Source organism: Mytilus californianus, unplaced genomic scaffold (genome assembly GCF_021869535.1).
Source record: "Mytilus californianus isolate M0D057914Y unplaced genomic scaffold, xbMytCali1.0.p SCAF_9, whole genome shotgun sequence".
NCBI classification, from domain to species: domain Eukaryota; kingdom Metazoa; phylum Mollusca; class Bivalvia; order Mytilida; family Mytilidae; genus Mytilus; species Mytilus californianus.
The window spans coordinates 41057724-41073704 of NW_026262745.1; the positions used below are offsets into that span (position 1 = coordinate 41057724).

The window sequence follows — 15981 nt, forward strand, 5'->3', positions numbered from 1 at the left end:
TCACAGATATCAGGATTCTTGTGGGAGTATGATTCCCATGCAGGAATATGGTATTGATTTTCTCACACGAATTTATATGGTATACTATTTATTATAAACAGCGCTTTGTATTTGCAACAATTGGGATTTGAGCCAAAATAAAATATTTAAAAAAATATTACCGCCAACAATACATGTAGTTATCAAAAATTGATTTAGTTAAATATTTTTTACTATTCGGTTTATAAATTTTACTTGTATCAATCTCTTCCGTTGGCCATCATTATCCGTTACCCCCTAGTCATCACGGGGAGGTGGAAATTAAGATCTGGAGCAGGATATTCCTAAAAATTTAAATTGAGAAGATAAAAACATAATATCTATACAACTTTTGTTTTCATATTAAACTTTGTGTGTCCCCGGCCATCTTTGTCACAGGTTATCGTCTTTACATCTGTGAGTATTGTCTCTATTCTTCAATCATACAGTGGATACTGTGTATGTGTTGTAAAAAACGAAACCTTATTTCCTCTGTTTTCATCAGATTGAATTATGTGCAACTTGTCACCTCGAAAATATGAGTACCATTCAATTTTGTATATATTCAAGAATAATGTACAAGACTCGCTTTTAGGATACAACTTTCACTGAAACTTAATTATCGTTTACATTACCTGAAAAAGCTGCAAAACAAGTTTTAATTTTTTGGCGCAAAAGAAATATAACATTGTGGCCGATGCCTATACTGTTGGACGATTAGTCCACCATGGTATTAGTATTACCAGCCCAGCAGTCTGTGCTCTATTGCTGACATGATATATATCGTTGATACGGTCATGTTCTGTATTATCCATACAGGGTTATAATCATTTTTACCCCCAAGGCATAAATGGCTTGAGCACAATTTGGTCCATCTTTCGAATTCTTGTTTTCAGTGCTCTTCAACTTCGTGATTTATTTGTCCATATAACTGTTTTGTGTCGAGCTCCACCGATGAATTAAATGTATGTACATATAGATTCTACCACTGCATCGAGTGTGATACGATATTTATCCACTCGAGACAGTTAAATTTTCAAATTTAAAACGCGAGGCTCGCCGAGCGTTTTAAATATTTAAAATTTAACTGTCGAGAGTGGATAAATATCGTATTACACGAGATTTGGTGGTGGAATCTGTTTCTCTAATGATTTTCAAACAATACGCAGGCAAATTTATTCCTTCATTTCGAATGATCTGCAAAAAGATGTGTTATTTCTATGTGACGTCATCAGGCATGGTCGCCTTTTTTCATGCCGTCACAATAGGAAATTCAGAGGAAAGCAAGAACATTCGACGTCATAATCGGATTTTAACCAACGAAGAACTGAGATCAAACGAACCACACGTTGATTAAATTTTTTTTATACAATGGGTGATAAATTGACGAAGAATTAGAGAAATATAGATTCTTACATTGATACCAGTGGATTATCGGATTTATCCAATCGAGATAGTTAAATTATCAATTTTAAAGTCCGAGCCTCGGCGAGGACTTTAAAATTTATAATTTAACTATCGAGATTGGATAAATCCGATAATCCACGAGTAACTATGTAAGAATCTGTTGCTCTAATGATTGAAAAATAAATTTTCCTTTTTTGCTAAACTAAAATCCCCTTCGAGTGCCTTCCACTTTCCATAAAGTTGTCAATTTCATTAACACCTGTTAGCATATTTTGATGCATCCAGTGAGCTGAGAAAGGTTATGACCCTTAAACTCATCCAATCATCACCTGAGATCACTGGCAACCACACGTTGATTAAATTTTTTTATACAATGGGTTCGGAACGGGATAAATTTCCATAGAATTAGAGAAACAAACTTATTAAATTGCGAGCCTTGTATCTTTGATGAGTTTATAATCAAAATCTGAGAGTCGATGACTCATTGTCCACAATCTACAGGTTATATTTGTAGGTGTCATAGCAAACCTAAACTGTTGTTTGTCTGTTGGTCCTTTTCTTTTTTAGCCATATCAGTTTATTTTCGACTTATGAGTTTGAATGTCCCTTTGGTATCTTTTGCCTCTCTTCTACTGATTTCTACACTTACTACCTTCGAATTCAAGAAAGACCACAGTTATAAGTTGTTAAAATCAAAAACATACAATAGCATGAGTAAATGCTATGTATATTATCAAATGGGACATTAAAAAAGTATAATCTGGTTTAGGTGCTTTAGGTGCTTCTAACAAATTATATCGGATTATAAAAATAAGAAGATGTATACCACATCTTGTTATTTTTATAATCAGATATAATTACCGATTGCCAATGAGACAACTCTCCATTAGAGACCAAATGGCATAGAAGTTTACAACTATAGGTCATGGTATGGCCTTCAACAATGAGCAAAGCCCATACCGCATAGTCAGCTATAAAAGGCCCCGAAACGACAAAAGTAAAACAATTCAAATAATTGTTTTTAATTGAACATATTTGTTTGAATCTTTTAGTCGGTTGTGTTGTATGTCTTTGATGTATACTTACAAAGTTTTGCTGCTGGATCCCAATTATTGTCACATTAACATATCATGTCTGTTTGGGTTGCTCACATAATTTTGTCAATATAACGGAACTCTAATCAACTGTCGTACCAATGGGAGGTTTAGCTAGCTTTAAAACCAGGTTTAACTCACAATTTTCTTCGTAAAATGCCTGTACTAAGTCAGGAATATGACAGTTGTCCATTCGTTCCGTTAGTTGATTAGTTAAAGCCTAGCCTTTGATTTTGTCAGTTTTTATGAACTTACCCCTTTCGAATTTCCCTTGGAGTTCGTTGTTTTTCTTATATTAAATACTTTTTTATTGCACAAAATGTTAAAATCATTCATGAAAATACTGAACCATTTACAGTAACTAGCTACTTGTCCGATGTATGATCGGAAACTAGTTTGATATCCATCAACGTGTATAAATTCAAAGTTAAGTGTTCCAGTTTTGCGTTTGATTTGGATTTCATTAATACGAGAAATCTCTCGGTTGTTCGCTCAAGATGCTAATTTAAAACTTTTCTCTATTAAAATGGTAAAGGATTCTTCAATTACTCCATTTTGACCCTGTTATTTGGTCTTAAATGTTGGGCTAAATAATTTATTCATTCGATTTTTTTCTAATAATTGCGTCGTCGAATTTGGCCAGATCGGAAAGAAGGAAAACATCAAGGTCACAATATAGTTTTGAATAGCTATGTTCATACAAGAAAGTTTCTAATATTCATATCAATCATTGTATAATTCAAATTTATGTTTATGTATGATTGCTTCGAATAAAATTTACACGTTTGACCTTTTAATATTGCTAAGGTGAACAGACCATGCAGTAGGATTATGGATGGCATGCAGTTGCTTATACAAAAAGAAAATTATATTTAAATACTAGTAGTAATCAATATCTGAATATCCATTTTACCATGAAGTTCTTTGAACGTTTAACACTTTGACTTATTATCCTTTCGCACTTGTAAAACAAAACTGGATCTGTACGGACTCTAAATATGAAAACAGGAATAGTCTTAAGAATAACTGATTTAGCTTCTCTATATGTGATATTTACCTAACGTCAAGAGCAGAATACAATCAATTGTAACCGCAGTTGATTACTATAAAGTGATCAATTTCTTGTTCATTATTGATGTGTTTATCGACGAGTTGACGTGACAGAGTAACGGAATAACATATCGGAGAATTCCAGGCGGTAATATTCCCGCCATATATCAGACGTTTTACTCTGGATTAAAGTTTTATGAGAAACTAATCTGTATCTCTAACGGCTACTCTGCGTTGTAGATAACTTGTAAATTGAGCTCTGTTTGGTCTCTGCTTTGACTACGTTCGTTGATTTTAAGATAACTCAAGCTATATTGGAAATTTATCCTTCCTTGTCTACGGGGCATTTATGGATTCAAATCCTGTTTGTGAGTATAGTGTAGTTTATGCTTGTGAAATTCATTTTGTCTTAAAAGCATCATTTATTGAATTTAACATATGGATCAATAACTTGCAATTTATATACGTATTCAGTAAAGAAAAGGGGTGAGTATTTTAATTTTGCGGTAAGAGTTACTTTACACAAATTCGTCTTTAATGTCTTTAATGAATTATCATACTGTGTCCACCAACCTTTCTCCATTTTGTTTTTATAGATACTAAAATTAACTACTCTAAAGATGACTGGCAATACCGATACCATATGGGAAAGGAAACACTATCTTTAGGAAATACTATAATCTGTTAATTTTACAAGTTTTGTATTTGAAAAGCAATCGAAATAGTTTTAAAATTAAATATACAAATGTGGTATAGTATTTACCCTGATATTTCCGTCACAGCCTCAGCATCAAATGCTTTAGAATTATTAAAATTCTCAAGCCTCCTTTGCAAAATGAAAATACAATCTGATGACACATTACACGATTGTGTACTTTGTGCGAGTATTGATCTATATAATAGACTAATACCCTGAAAAAGACAACGCAACCAAATTAATAGCTGGAAAGTGTTTAATGGAGCGAAATCTAAACGTTTAGATTATGGTTTGTAAGTTGACACTGAGATGTTACCTTTTGTGATCCAAATGATCCATCCATCTATTCATTAACGTAACCATCGAACCTACATGACAAGTCTGTTTCAAAAAGCATCTTAAAGATAACATATACTGTTTAAAAATGAAAGACTTAAGATCAATGCGTTTATTTGCATAATTTCAGGCAAACACCAAAACCATTTTTTTAAACGAACAAAACAGTATAAACTGACAAGTAAAGGACAATCTAATTTTCTTATGTAAAATTAATTATAAATGTCTGAAGCAAATTTGTTAACAATATAAGACTAAAACTACAAAATAAATATATATGATAATGAATATCTGTGAAATAAGAAACAATGATTGAAACTGAACGTTGATTTATTTGTCAATTCGGAGCCCTATAGTTGTTTATATTCTCCCCATTTCGTCATTCTGGATAGTTGTCTCATAAGCATTGTTTTTATATGTATACATTTTTGTTTTAGTTTGAAGAATATGTATTTAAATGTGAAATTAACTAAATTTCGAGGTTTAACTCGTACGGAAACCAATGTTGACGTATACTGGCTACGTTTTAGAAAAAAAATCTTTTCTGATTTATCTCTCAATGGAACAAATGGAGGTTTACTACAATAAACCTGAAACGGTTTAATTATTTTTGACATATATTTTGCTACGAGCCTTCCACTGGTATGGGGGTCCTCGGTGGCCGAGTGGTCTAAGTAGTTACTACTATAATCACTAGCCAGTCAACACTGAGGTTGTGAGTTCAAACCCCGCTCGTGCGGGTGCACTCGACTCCAATCTTAATTGACTAGGATTGTCAGTTTTCCTATCGAAGGTCATGTTTTATCCGGGCACTCCGGCTTCCTCCACCAATAAAAACTGGCCGCCACGAAATAGCCCAAAAGCGGTGCTTAAAAGTGGCGTTGAAACACCAAAAATCAAATCAAATCAATCCACTGGTATGGCGTATTACTATGATTTGGTGGTATTACACCTCAACACCAATAATCAGACCGAAAGGGATTGTGCATTTATACGCCCTGTAAAAGGAAATAAATAAATGATCGGGGGAGATTAAAAGGTAAAATACGTTTTTTAAAATACAAAAAAGTTATTTGCACCACAAATAGAAAACTACTAACACACTTAACAAAAAAAAAACAAATAAAACCACCAAAACTTTAAAAAAAAAATAAAAGATTTAGAAATGGAATGCCTAATGCACTTATGTAATGACTTTGAAAATCAATTAATATAATAATAAAAATTAAAAACGGAATAGTCCAAAAATCAAAAACTGAAATACGTAGACAAAACAAAACACCCGCAACATTCTATAATTTTTTTTATGTTCCTATACCAAGTCATTAGCTGTGATTTAGTGGATATTAATTGTTGGTTGCTGTCTGTTATGTTTGTTTTTTCTTTCGTTTATTGTTTTACCATGAATCATGCCGTTTGTTTTTTCGTTTGAATTGTTCCATATTTTGTGTCATGTCTGGATCTTTTATAGCTGACTATTCGGTATGGATTTTGCTCATTGTTGAAGGCCGTGCGGTGACCTAAACTTTCTTACATCCACTTCAGTTGGACTCAGTTTGATGGTTGTCTTATTTGCAATCATCCCGTATCTGATTTTATATAAAAGTAATTACAATAAACCAGTTATCTTAATTATTAATGCGAAACAATCTAAATTCGGGATATACGCATGGAAGAAACGAAGATATGATAAATGACAAAATATATAACAGTTATTGGTATTACTATTATCATCTCATCTTAGTTTTAATGGCTGGTTAAAAAGATGTAAAGAAATTTCTATACTAGATACAACCAACGATAAAAAAAGAATTATTAAGCGATTTAAATGAGTTAACGAATAAAAAATCCCTATGATAGTTCAGTTCAATAATTACCGTAAATTTTAAAACGTATTCATATACTATGAATACAAAGAAATTGTGGGTATACAAATATCAAACGACATCAAGTGGATAACTTACAATCCTCAACAGTAACCATGGTAACAGGTGCTTATACAAAACATAAAGCTCTAAATAGTCCAAAGTCTATGATTTATTAAAATTTAATTTAAGCAATCAGAGATCTTCCACCAACACATAATTCTCCAAATAAAGAAGAAAACATTAAAATATGACATACGACAACTTCTGTCTGTCCAGGGGAAAGAGAAAACAGGCAAATCTGGCGGGATTAAACTGAATTTAATTAAGATCACATGCCTCATCCTTTTTAATGTCGTTAACGTATAGTAGATCAACAAATCGTACTAAAAAGAACTTTGAATAAATCTCGGCAAGTATTTTAAGTTTCTTAAAAATCAACATCAACCAGCAAAGCTATACATTTCCTGTAACCAAGAAAACAGTGACTATAACCTGGACCAATGTATAACCTTGATGTAGGTCGTTGCGATGGCAAAAACCACACAGACATAATGTTCCCTTTTTGCATTAATATATTCGATATAACGAACAAATTTGTTTGAAGTCTATTATTACACAATGTAAATTTGAATTGATTTTCAAGAAACATGCATCTTCATGACCTTTTCACAGCATAAACCTATTCGATATGAAAGAACTTGTGTCAATAAATGTGATTAAAATGATTAAAAGTAGACGAGATTGCTTTTATACGGGTGCAATAAAACAGCATCTTGTCTGAGTAATATAATTTTTTTTCATGTGCAATTACAAAATTCCGGGTCATTAGTTTCGATTATGCATAGTAACATAATGAAGCGAATAATGTAGAGTTGCTTTAGGCCTAGAGCATAAAGCAAATGATCGTGTGCGAGTGCTGGGTTTTCATATGGTTTAGTTTGTATATATGTTTGTTTGTGTGTTGGTGGATTGGTAAGTGTAATATATTTTTCTCGATTGAATCAATTTTAATTTTATAATGTCTATCTCGTAGTGAACTATTGTGTGTATACAGACGAAAACCTCAAAATTCAAATCCATACTATGCACTTCAGAATTTCGACGGTCACACAAACAAACTGATGATCGCTACACTTAGTAACTCTTTTTAATTCTGTCCAAGGCCCCCCAATTCCCTAACCAGTCATATACATTTTCAAACATTTTTGCCATTGTCCTCACTATAAGAAAACTTAATTTCGTATGCATCTTTAAAATACTTTTTATAAATCTATACATAATTAGTTTTTCTTTTTATGGGATATTTTTTTTGCCTGACCATTACCAAAAAAGCAATTGTGCGCCATTTTGAAAATTCTTCTAAACGCAACATATCCAATGTACGCCGACGCGGCGTTAACACAGCTCGGGGAAAGGGTTTTGTTGTTGTCGTTTTTTTTTTATTTTAGTCAATGTTGTTGCCAATATTTATGTTTTTAAATGGTTCTAATTGATCTTGACAAATATACAAACAACGGAACGAAAACTACTCAAACCATAACCCCTTCATAAGACTTAAACATATTGTACATGTAAGTAATGGCTAAACAGAATTTTGTTTTAAATTTCAGATGACAGTTAATACACAAAGGCTGACCATATTGCAACAATCATTGGAAAATTTACTTACAGAGAAACGAACACTTAATTCTAAAGTTATCTCAGACTCGTATAATCATTTTAAGAATTGTATTTCAAAGGTATGCATATCATAGTTTGCTTATATAATATAACAAACTCTGAATCTCAATCATCGCCCAACCATTATTTGTTTATATCAAAATGATACAAAGACACAGAAAAGTGAGGAAAAACCAAGAAGACAATTATTTATGTACTGTGACCAAAATATAAAAAGACAAGAAGACAGTAGTCAGAAAACACTAATAAAACATGGAAATCTTTTTAAATTAATGAATGTATCTCCCTCGTGCATAGTAAACAAATCCTGTGTTCGATAGAGATATGTAGAACTGTGAGAACCAGTTTGTATCAAATAAGAAAATCAGTTCATAGCCCTATTAATAATTTACTGAATAAATTGTATAGCTTTATTGATTTTAAATAATATTATAATACGTATTACTGATGATAACATAGCTTATTCTGGATGATCCTATTTTTTTTACAGACTAAGGCAGGGCAGGCAAATGACCTTAAACCATCTTTAAAAAGATTAGAACAAAGCTTAAAGAACGAAGGTGCTTATAAAAATGTCAAAGCAAAGTTTGAGCAAATCAAAGCAGATATTTTAGATGTGAGTACATGTGTATTTTTCAAATTTTCTTTTTTTTTGGGGGGGGGGGGGGAGGGGGGTCAGAAAAGAGTATCGGTTTTTGGTTTATAGCCATCCTTATGTTTGATAAACATAATGACACATTATTATTCAAATTTATTTACAACTGAAGTCTGCTTTATAGTGCCCCAGTTGCCAATTGAAGGTTATTCGTAAATGTGTCAAATTTACAGACGTAGGCACAAAACAAGCAATTTACCAAATGTTTATAATGTTTATACGAAATCAAACGGCAGAACCATATTTTTGTCGCTTTGAAGATTTCTGTGAACACTTTCCACAATGAAGATCGACATTCCGTTTAAAATTTCAATTCCGTGGAGGGATTGGATTCATTCAACCTTGAAATTATTTTTTTTTCAATTGTGGTACAAATTAACAAGGTTGTGGTTCAAAGCAATCTTACAAGAAGTAATACAATGCAACATGACAAAAACAAGGCTTGTAAACCATGTTCAAAAGTAAAACCACAAAAGTACCAGATAATTAAAGAAAGGGCAATTTTCTCTAATAGAGAAAAGGGGATTGGGGCTAACTCAACTTCGTTTTTGTGCACGTTTAACAATGCCTTCGTGAAATTCTATCGAGAAAATGTATGTTATTCTGGGGAATAAAGCTGTCTCTCCTTTCTCCGTTCCTAATTGTATTTACCATGTCCCTTAAACTAATAAAGCTTTCCGTAATTTAGAGTTTATATTACATGTACATGTGATATATATTAATTCAAATTATCAGACTGTAGTGAGCTGTTACGTACAGAAGTAGTGTATTATTTTGTCAAATCTTGTTCTGTTACGTGCACATGGTACAGTTTTAGTGTATTATTTTGTCAAATCATGTTCTCTAGAATTATCACGTGTTCTTAAATGTGATTTATGAAATTATCGCTCTTCGTTACATACCAATATGATATCGCAATCCAACCCAAAAAACAACAATTTCATGATTTGCACCTGGTATCACTCGGTTCATATACGTATAGTGCTAATTGACAAATAATCAATTGTAACTGTTGCGTTGCGATAAAGTCTAAATTGAAAACAATAATTTCTCGATTCGCAATTTGTAAGTAGTTAATAATTTGAATACTTGTTTCCACCACTCCCACGTCACAGTGCGAGTGCTTAAATACACCATATTTCAAATGGTTTGTCTCTCTTTCTGTCTGGAGCTAGAACAAGTTACGCCGCGTTTGAAGTTAAGACTCGCCCATATATACAAGTATGAGGTATTTATTATAGAGGTTACTGTCCATATTTATACTAATTCATTCGTTCGGTCGGTATATTTGTCGAAATGATTATGCACTATGTACTAGTATTTACTATGTGAATTAGTTGCACAATTGATACATCCTTTCCTGTCAAGTTATGTACGTAAGATATATTATTACTGTCTCTCGTTGTTGTTTCTTTTTGCAATATTTCTATGATACATAAACAGGAATAACAGAAATCGCCAAAAAAAAAACATCGTTCACTGAAACACATCAATCACCAACACTCGATAGACATAGCAGCTGACTATACGGCATTGTTTTTGTTTTTATTTTTGACGGCCGTTTAGTTCCCTGTAGTTGTAAACATCATTGTCCTTTGGTCTCTTTTAGATAGTTGTTGTCTCGTTGGCAAACGCACTACATCTTCTAATTTTGTATATATAAACTAAGACAAATGGGGCAGGTAGATACCTGACTTGACATAGGAAAACATGTAAAGAGGATTGTATTAAACCAGTTTTACGTGCACACAGCACCCCCACCCCTACCTCCGCTTTACCTGTCTGGAAAAATTGTCATTAAACATTAAAACTCAAAACAACAATAACCTGCACAGTCTAGCTACCAACAGGGTGTGTATTCTGCAACAACTCTTCTAGATTGACTGAAAGTTATGACAGTATTTATTAGTTATCTTTAACTATAATAGTCTGATGATATTACAATTTTTGCAACAAATCATTATGAAAAAGAAATGTATTCATTTAATTATGTAGTAATAAGAATACTAAAAGTAACACAACAGTACACTTTAAGTTGACAAAGAAGTGAAAAATGTATGAGCGAAAAGTTAATTCTATTATTATAGATGAACTAGTGCGATTGCTTTAATTGACAAACTGTCGTTTCAATTTATGTTGCACCTTCTTATATGAAATTAGTTATTATGAAGTAATTGTATCGCAGATCATTAAGCGATAACTTACACGTTTAATTTTAGGTTGTTGATAGTACTAGTACTATGAAAGCGATAAAACGTGATACACAGAATCCACAACGGTTGGACAAAAAGATAGAAGATAAAACTGGTAACAGAGCAAGGACGGTAACTCTCCAACACGCTCAGGAGAGACAAAAGGCAAAAGGTCACGGAATACCTGTCGTACCTGTCATAAAACGCCCAGTAATACAGTCTGACCAGTCCACATTTAGAAACAGTCATAAAACACCAGTTATTGAAGTGTAAGTTGTTTAAGGCATAGTTCGACATTTTGAATAAGATAGTTTATATGTCGATAAAACACCAATCCAACAACACAAAAAAAATTGAAAGATATATAATCATATATAATTGAAATTGGTCTAGTATATTGTGTTAAATTTCTTAAACTGTATTACGTTTTGCTCTGTATTGTTACCAATGTCCTGTTCTTAAGTAAGTAAACCTGGGATATGAATTTGATTGACGGCTGGTGCATACATGGAAACTCCGTATCCTGTTGAAACGACGCACCAAGTTTCACTCCATTTGAAGTTCATGTGATTTCTCAAGGTTTTTTTTTTCTCGGCGAATGTAGTCAAAATGAATAATAACAGTTTTGCACATCGGTAAACTACTGTTGCCACTTAATTACGATGTGAAAACAGAAATACACATAGTTATTCTAATAACACATGTTTATAATGTTCAATGGCAACGTAATTCAAATTTTCTAAAACTGTCTTTGAATCAAGTTAAAGTAAAAAGAAGCTTGCTTTTGCTGTGTGTATGCAGTAGAATGTGCCACGTGCTTGTGATTTATTCCCCTTAATAATCAAAGTATAAACTGTCAACTACTAATAAGTCATGTGATTTAAGACAATGAAGTTAAATATTGATTCGAAGACATTAAAACTTAATGATCAGTTTTGAAGTTCCGCGACTCAATCATGTACGTATTCTTTGTGTACGGATACAGTTGCTCACACTGAATTTTTGCTCTTCAAACATATTGTTATATTGAAATTTTCTTTCATTATTTACAGCAATGGTCGAGGGAACAGTGGAAATGCTTCCTCTGAAGAACTGTTAGGACTAAATAAAACTATTTCTAGACTGTTTGATCAATTAGACATTGATAAAACCAAACACGGTCAAAATATACCTCAAAAAGACACATCAAAACAAACAGCAAAGACTACAAAACCTCAGGCAAAAACGGGTCATAAACTTCCTAAAGGTGAAGAATTAAAAGATGTCAGGACATTAGTGGCCAAATTGAAAATATTTGAGGACGAGTTTCAGAAAAGAAAATTAACGCAAGATGAATACTTGCAAAGGTTGGTACGCAATAGAGAAACTGTTGTTTTATATGCAAACAAAAACGTTACAGTAAATATCAAATAGAGAGTATAAGGGGAAATTTTATAATACCCATTGCAGATTGCATGTGCCACTGGAATTAGGGATCATCTCTCGAGACTATAAGGACTGCAGATAAAGCATTCAGAAACATAAAAATGGTTGTATAAGTTATAGAATAACCAAGATCAGATGCGGTAAAATTTTTAAGGAATTAACAACTTTAGTTTTAGATGATTTCTTTAGACAAGTGATGTTTCCTCTTTTTATACCTTTATGACAGTACTTAGAAATAAGTTTAGATTTTTTGATATTTCAATCGAAGAAAAAAATTGTATGGGTTTCGCAAGTACTTTTCAAACTAAAGAACATGCATTAATGACTTGAATATGAGAAAACTTATCTATGTAATTACTAATATACCACAACAACGGAAACTAAATGTATACATACATTTTAAAAGTTGTTTTAAGTTATATGACTGGGTTTTATGTACACAGTTATTGGTTGTTTAAACGTTCAAACCTATGATTGCGTTGGATAAAAAACGCAATTTTTATACGTGTGCATGTAAAACAAATTTCTTGGTAGATGGGTCTAAATACAGCACAAACAACATTTTCTAAAAGACCAAAAAAGTGAAAAAGTATATTTTAACAAAACGCATTTGACTTATAACAGGTCGAACAACGGATGTTCTTAAACCCTGCTGACTGCCATTGGCGATTGCCAAATGAATTTATCACCAGATGTAACAAAATGGATCTTAATATTAATTAAGTACCAAACAGAAAACAATAAACTTGCGGAAAAGATGATATACCACAAACATGAGGTGCAAATATTTGTACACCATATTCGGATTTCGACAATTAATGTCTCTTCAGTGATGTTAGAGATCGAAATGGTATTTGGAAGGCCATATAATTTACCTCAATTTTGGATAGACTCTTGAATTTTAAAAAGTCGAAATAGGATGAACGGATCATATAAACCCGAAGGAAAATATAATACAAGCCCAAACGATAAAATATAAACAAGTCTAAATTGAAAACAACGTTCAAACCTATGATTGCGTTGGATTAAAACCGCAATTTTTATACGTGTGCATGTAAAACAAATTTCTTGGTAGAGGGGTCTAAACAAGCACAAACAACATTTTCCAAAAGACTAAAAAAGTGAAAAAGTATATTTTAACAAAACGCATTTGACTAACAGGTCGAACAACGGATGTTCTTAAACCCTGCTGACTGCCATTGGCGATTGCCAAATAAATTTATAACCAGATGTAACAAAATGGATCTTTATATTAATTTAATAGCAAACAGAAAACAATTAACTTGCGGAAAAGATGATATACCACAAACATGAGGTGCAAAAATTTGTACACCATACCCGGATTTCGACAATTAATGTCTCTTCAGTGATGTTAGGGATCGAAACGGTATTTGGAAGGCAATATAATTTACCTCAATTTTGGATAGACTCTTGAATTTTAAAGAGTCGAAATAGGATGAACGGATCATATATATAGTATTATTTGACATGAATGTTATAAATGAGAGAAATACAAAAATGTACATAAAAATAAGAAGATGTGGTATGATTGTCAATGAGACAACTATCCACCAAAGTTTAAATGAAGTGGATGTAAGCAAGTATGACAACCGTACGGCCTACAACCATATAGTCGGCTATAAAAGACCCCGACATGAAAAATATGAAACAATTCAATTGAGAAAACTAACAGCCTAATTTATAACAAATCAATTTACGAAAAACAAATATGACAGACATGAACCAACGACAACCACTGAACAACAGGCTCCTGACTTTGGACAGGCATATAAAGAATGTGGCAATTATAAAAATGTGCCTGTATATAAAAAGTTTTTAAAGATGATTTTAAATTTATTTTCAGTTTACAAGTTGAAGTGGAGAGATTACAATCAGCGTTATCTAGAAAAGAACAGGAACTTGACAGGTTAGTACTGCAAGCAAATAAAGGAATATTGACCTCAACAGTATATGTCTTTTGCTTGTTGTATTGTTGGATTGCTGTTTAGCTGAGGTACAAACCACATATTCTTTTATTCAGATTGGAATCAACTATTTCAAGAAAAATTAGCATAATATTCTAAAATTTCAAAGCTTTTTTTATTAAGCATTACCATTGAAAGAATCTATCGGTAATGGCCTTTAAAATATATTGCCATCACTCTGCTACTGTTTTCCGGTTTAAACTTGGATGGTTAAGCTTAATTTGTTTGTGTCCTCTACTACTGGCGATTGCGTCGTTCTTACATTGTCATCTGAGGTTACATGTTAGTTTCCCCATTAACTTATGGTTCAATATGTGATATCTGTTATACAGTAGTCATCTGGGGCCAAAATAAGACAATCGTTCTTTGAGTGTCAGAATTCAAATTTCTCATTCATATTTCCAGTTCACCTTCTTTTGGCTATACAATTTACTTCACATTGACGATACTTATCAGATTGTATAACATATCATGTTATGCCTGGAAACTCGTTTTTGTTAGCAGTATTTGATTGTTAATATCAGCTGTTAATAAACAAAGCATCGTTTAGTAAGTTTTTCTATTTTCTGTAGATTGCGAAGCACTCATTCTATTGCACAAAGGGCAAAAGGAAAAACAGTAGAAAGAATGGCAGAAATGTAAGTTCAAATTTTATATTTTTCTATTCATATATATATTTTTTAGTCTATTATTCATAAAAATAGACGAGTACTACATGTAACAGATAATGAACAAGTTCACATAAATGATATCATTGTATTATATTGCGAAATGTATGTAAGAACATTTTTCATAGATTTTCTACAAGACAGATTGTAACATTAAAGCCACTGTTTATAGTACACGTGTACTAACATAACGTATGCATTTTTTTACCTAAAAAAATACACACTTGTCATGAAATCCATCGGATATATTCGTAGCGATTTTTACAATTATGCTTTCGATTTTTGGTTTAGACTATTAATGCGTTTTTTTTTTTAAACATTTAAACCTTTTGGCTAAATATCGTGATGGCTTACTTTGGAAATACCACAAAATAAATTCCCATTGTTTTACTTGTAGCCATGAACATGAGAAGCGAGATATGGTGGTAAAGCTACAGACCTTAGAACTGAATATAAAGAAGAACTTAGAGGTGTAAGTTTAGCGTGTTTCATTGCTTTCTTTCAAAGTTTTGACTAATTGTTTGATAGTTCTATTGCTTCGTGAGCTAAATGACATAATAATTTACACATATTCAGGATGAGAACCACGTTTTTGAATAAGAAAATGCTATCGTGAAAAAAATGTCAAACAAAACATTTTGACTACATAGATTAAACATGAAGTTAGTGAGTACAAGCCTTTTCCCTGACAGATCCGAAGTGTTGCTTTTAAAGGGGTCCGTTTCAAAATGCGTATTAGTGAACCGCGTACAACAAAAACTAAAACAGCTTTACCCTTAACAAGACACATTAGCCAGACTTGGAATTTCAAGGTAACACAATTAAATTTAGAAATAACTGTATTCCAGTTTCACTGTTTCTCTGAGGGTACCTCAAGTTATTCTTCCATTAGATTGTATATATTAG

General features: G+C 32.3%; 1 protein-coding gene across 2 annotated transcripts in view; it reads left to right on the top strand.

Annotated features, from left to right (window-relative positions):
- Nucleotides 1–15981, top strand: part of LOC127716169 (myosin heavy chain, striated muscle-like) — a 54059-nt gene that overhangs the window by 20516 nt on the left and 17562 nt on the right. For both annotated transcript variants that reach the window (XM_052222289.1, XM_052222288.1), the window contains exons 3-9: nt 8081–8209; nt 8641–8766; nt 11025–11266; nt 12050–12343; nt 14287–14349; nt 14980–15045; nt 15473–15547. In XM_052222289.1, the coding sequence (XP_052078249.1) occupies nt 8081–8209; nt 8641–8766; nt 11025–11266; nt 12050–12343; nt 14287–14349; nt 14980–15045; nt 15473–15547 (995 nt within the window). The remainder of the gene's footprint in view (nt 1–8080; nt 8210–8640; nt 8767–11024; nt 11267–12049; nt 12344–14286; nt 14350–14979; nt 15046–15472; nt 15548–15981) is intronic.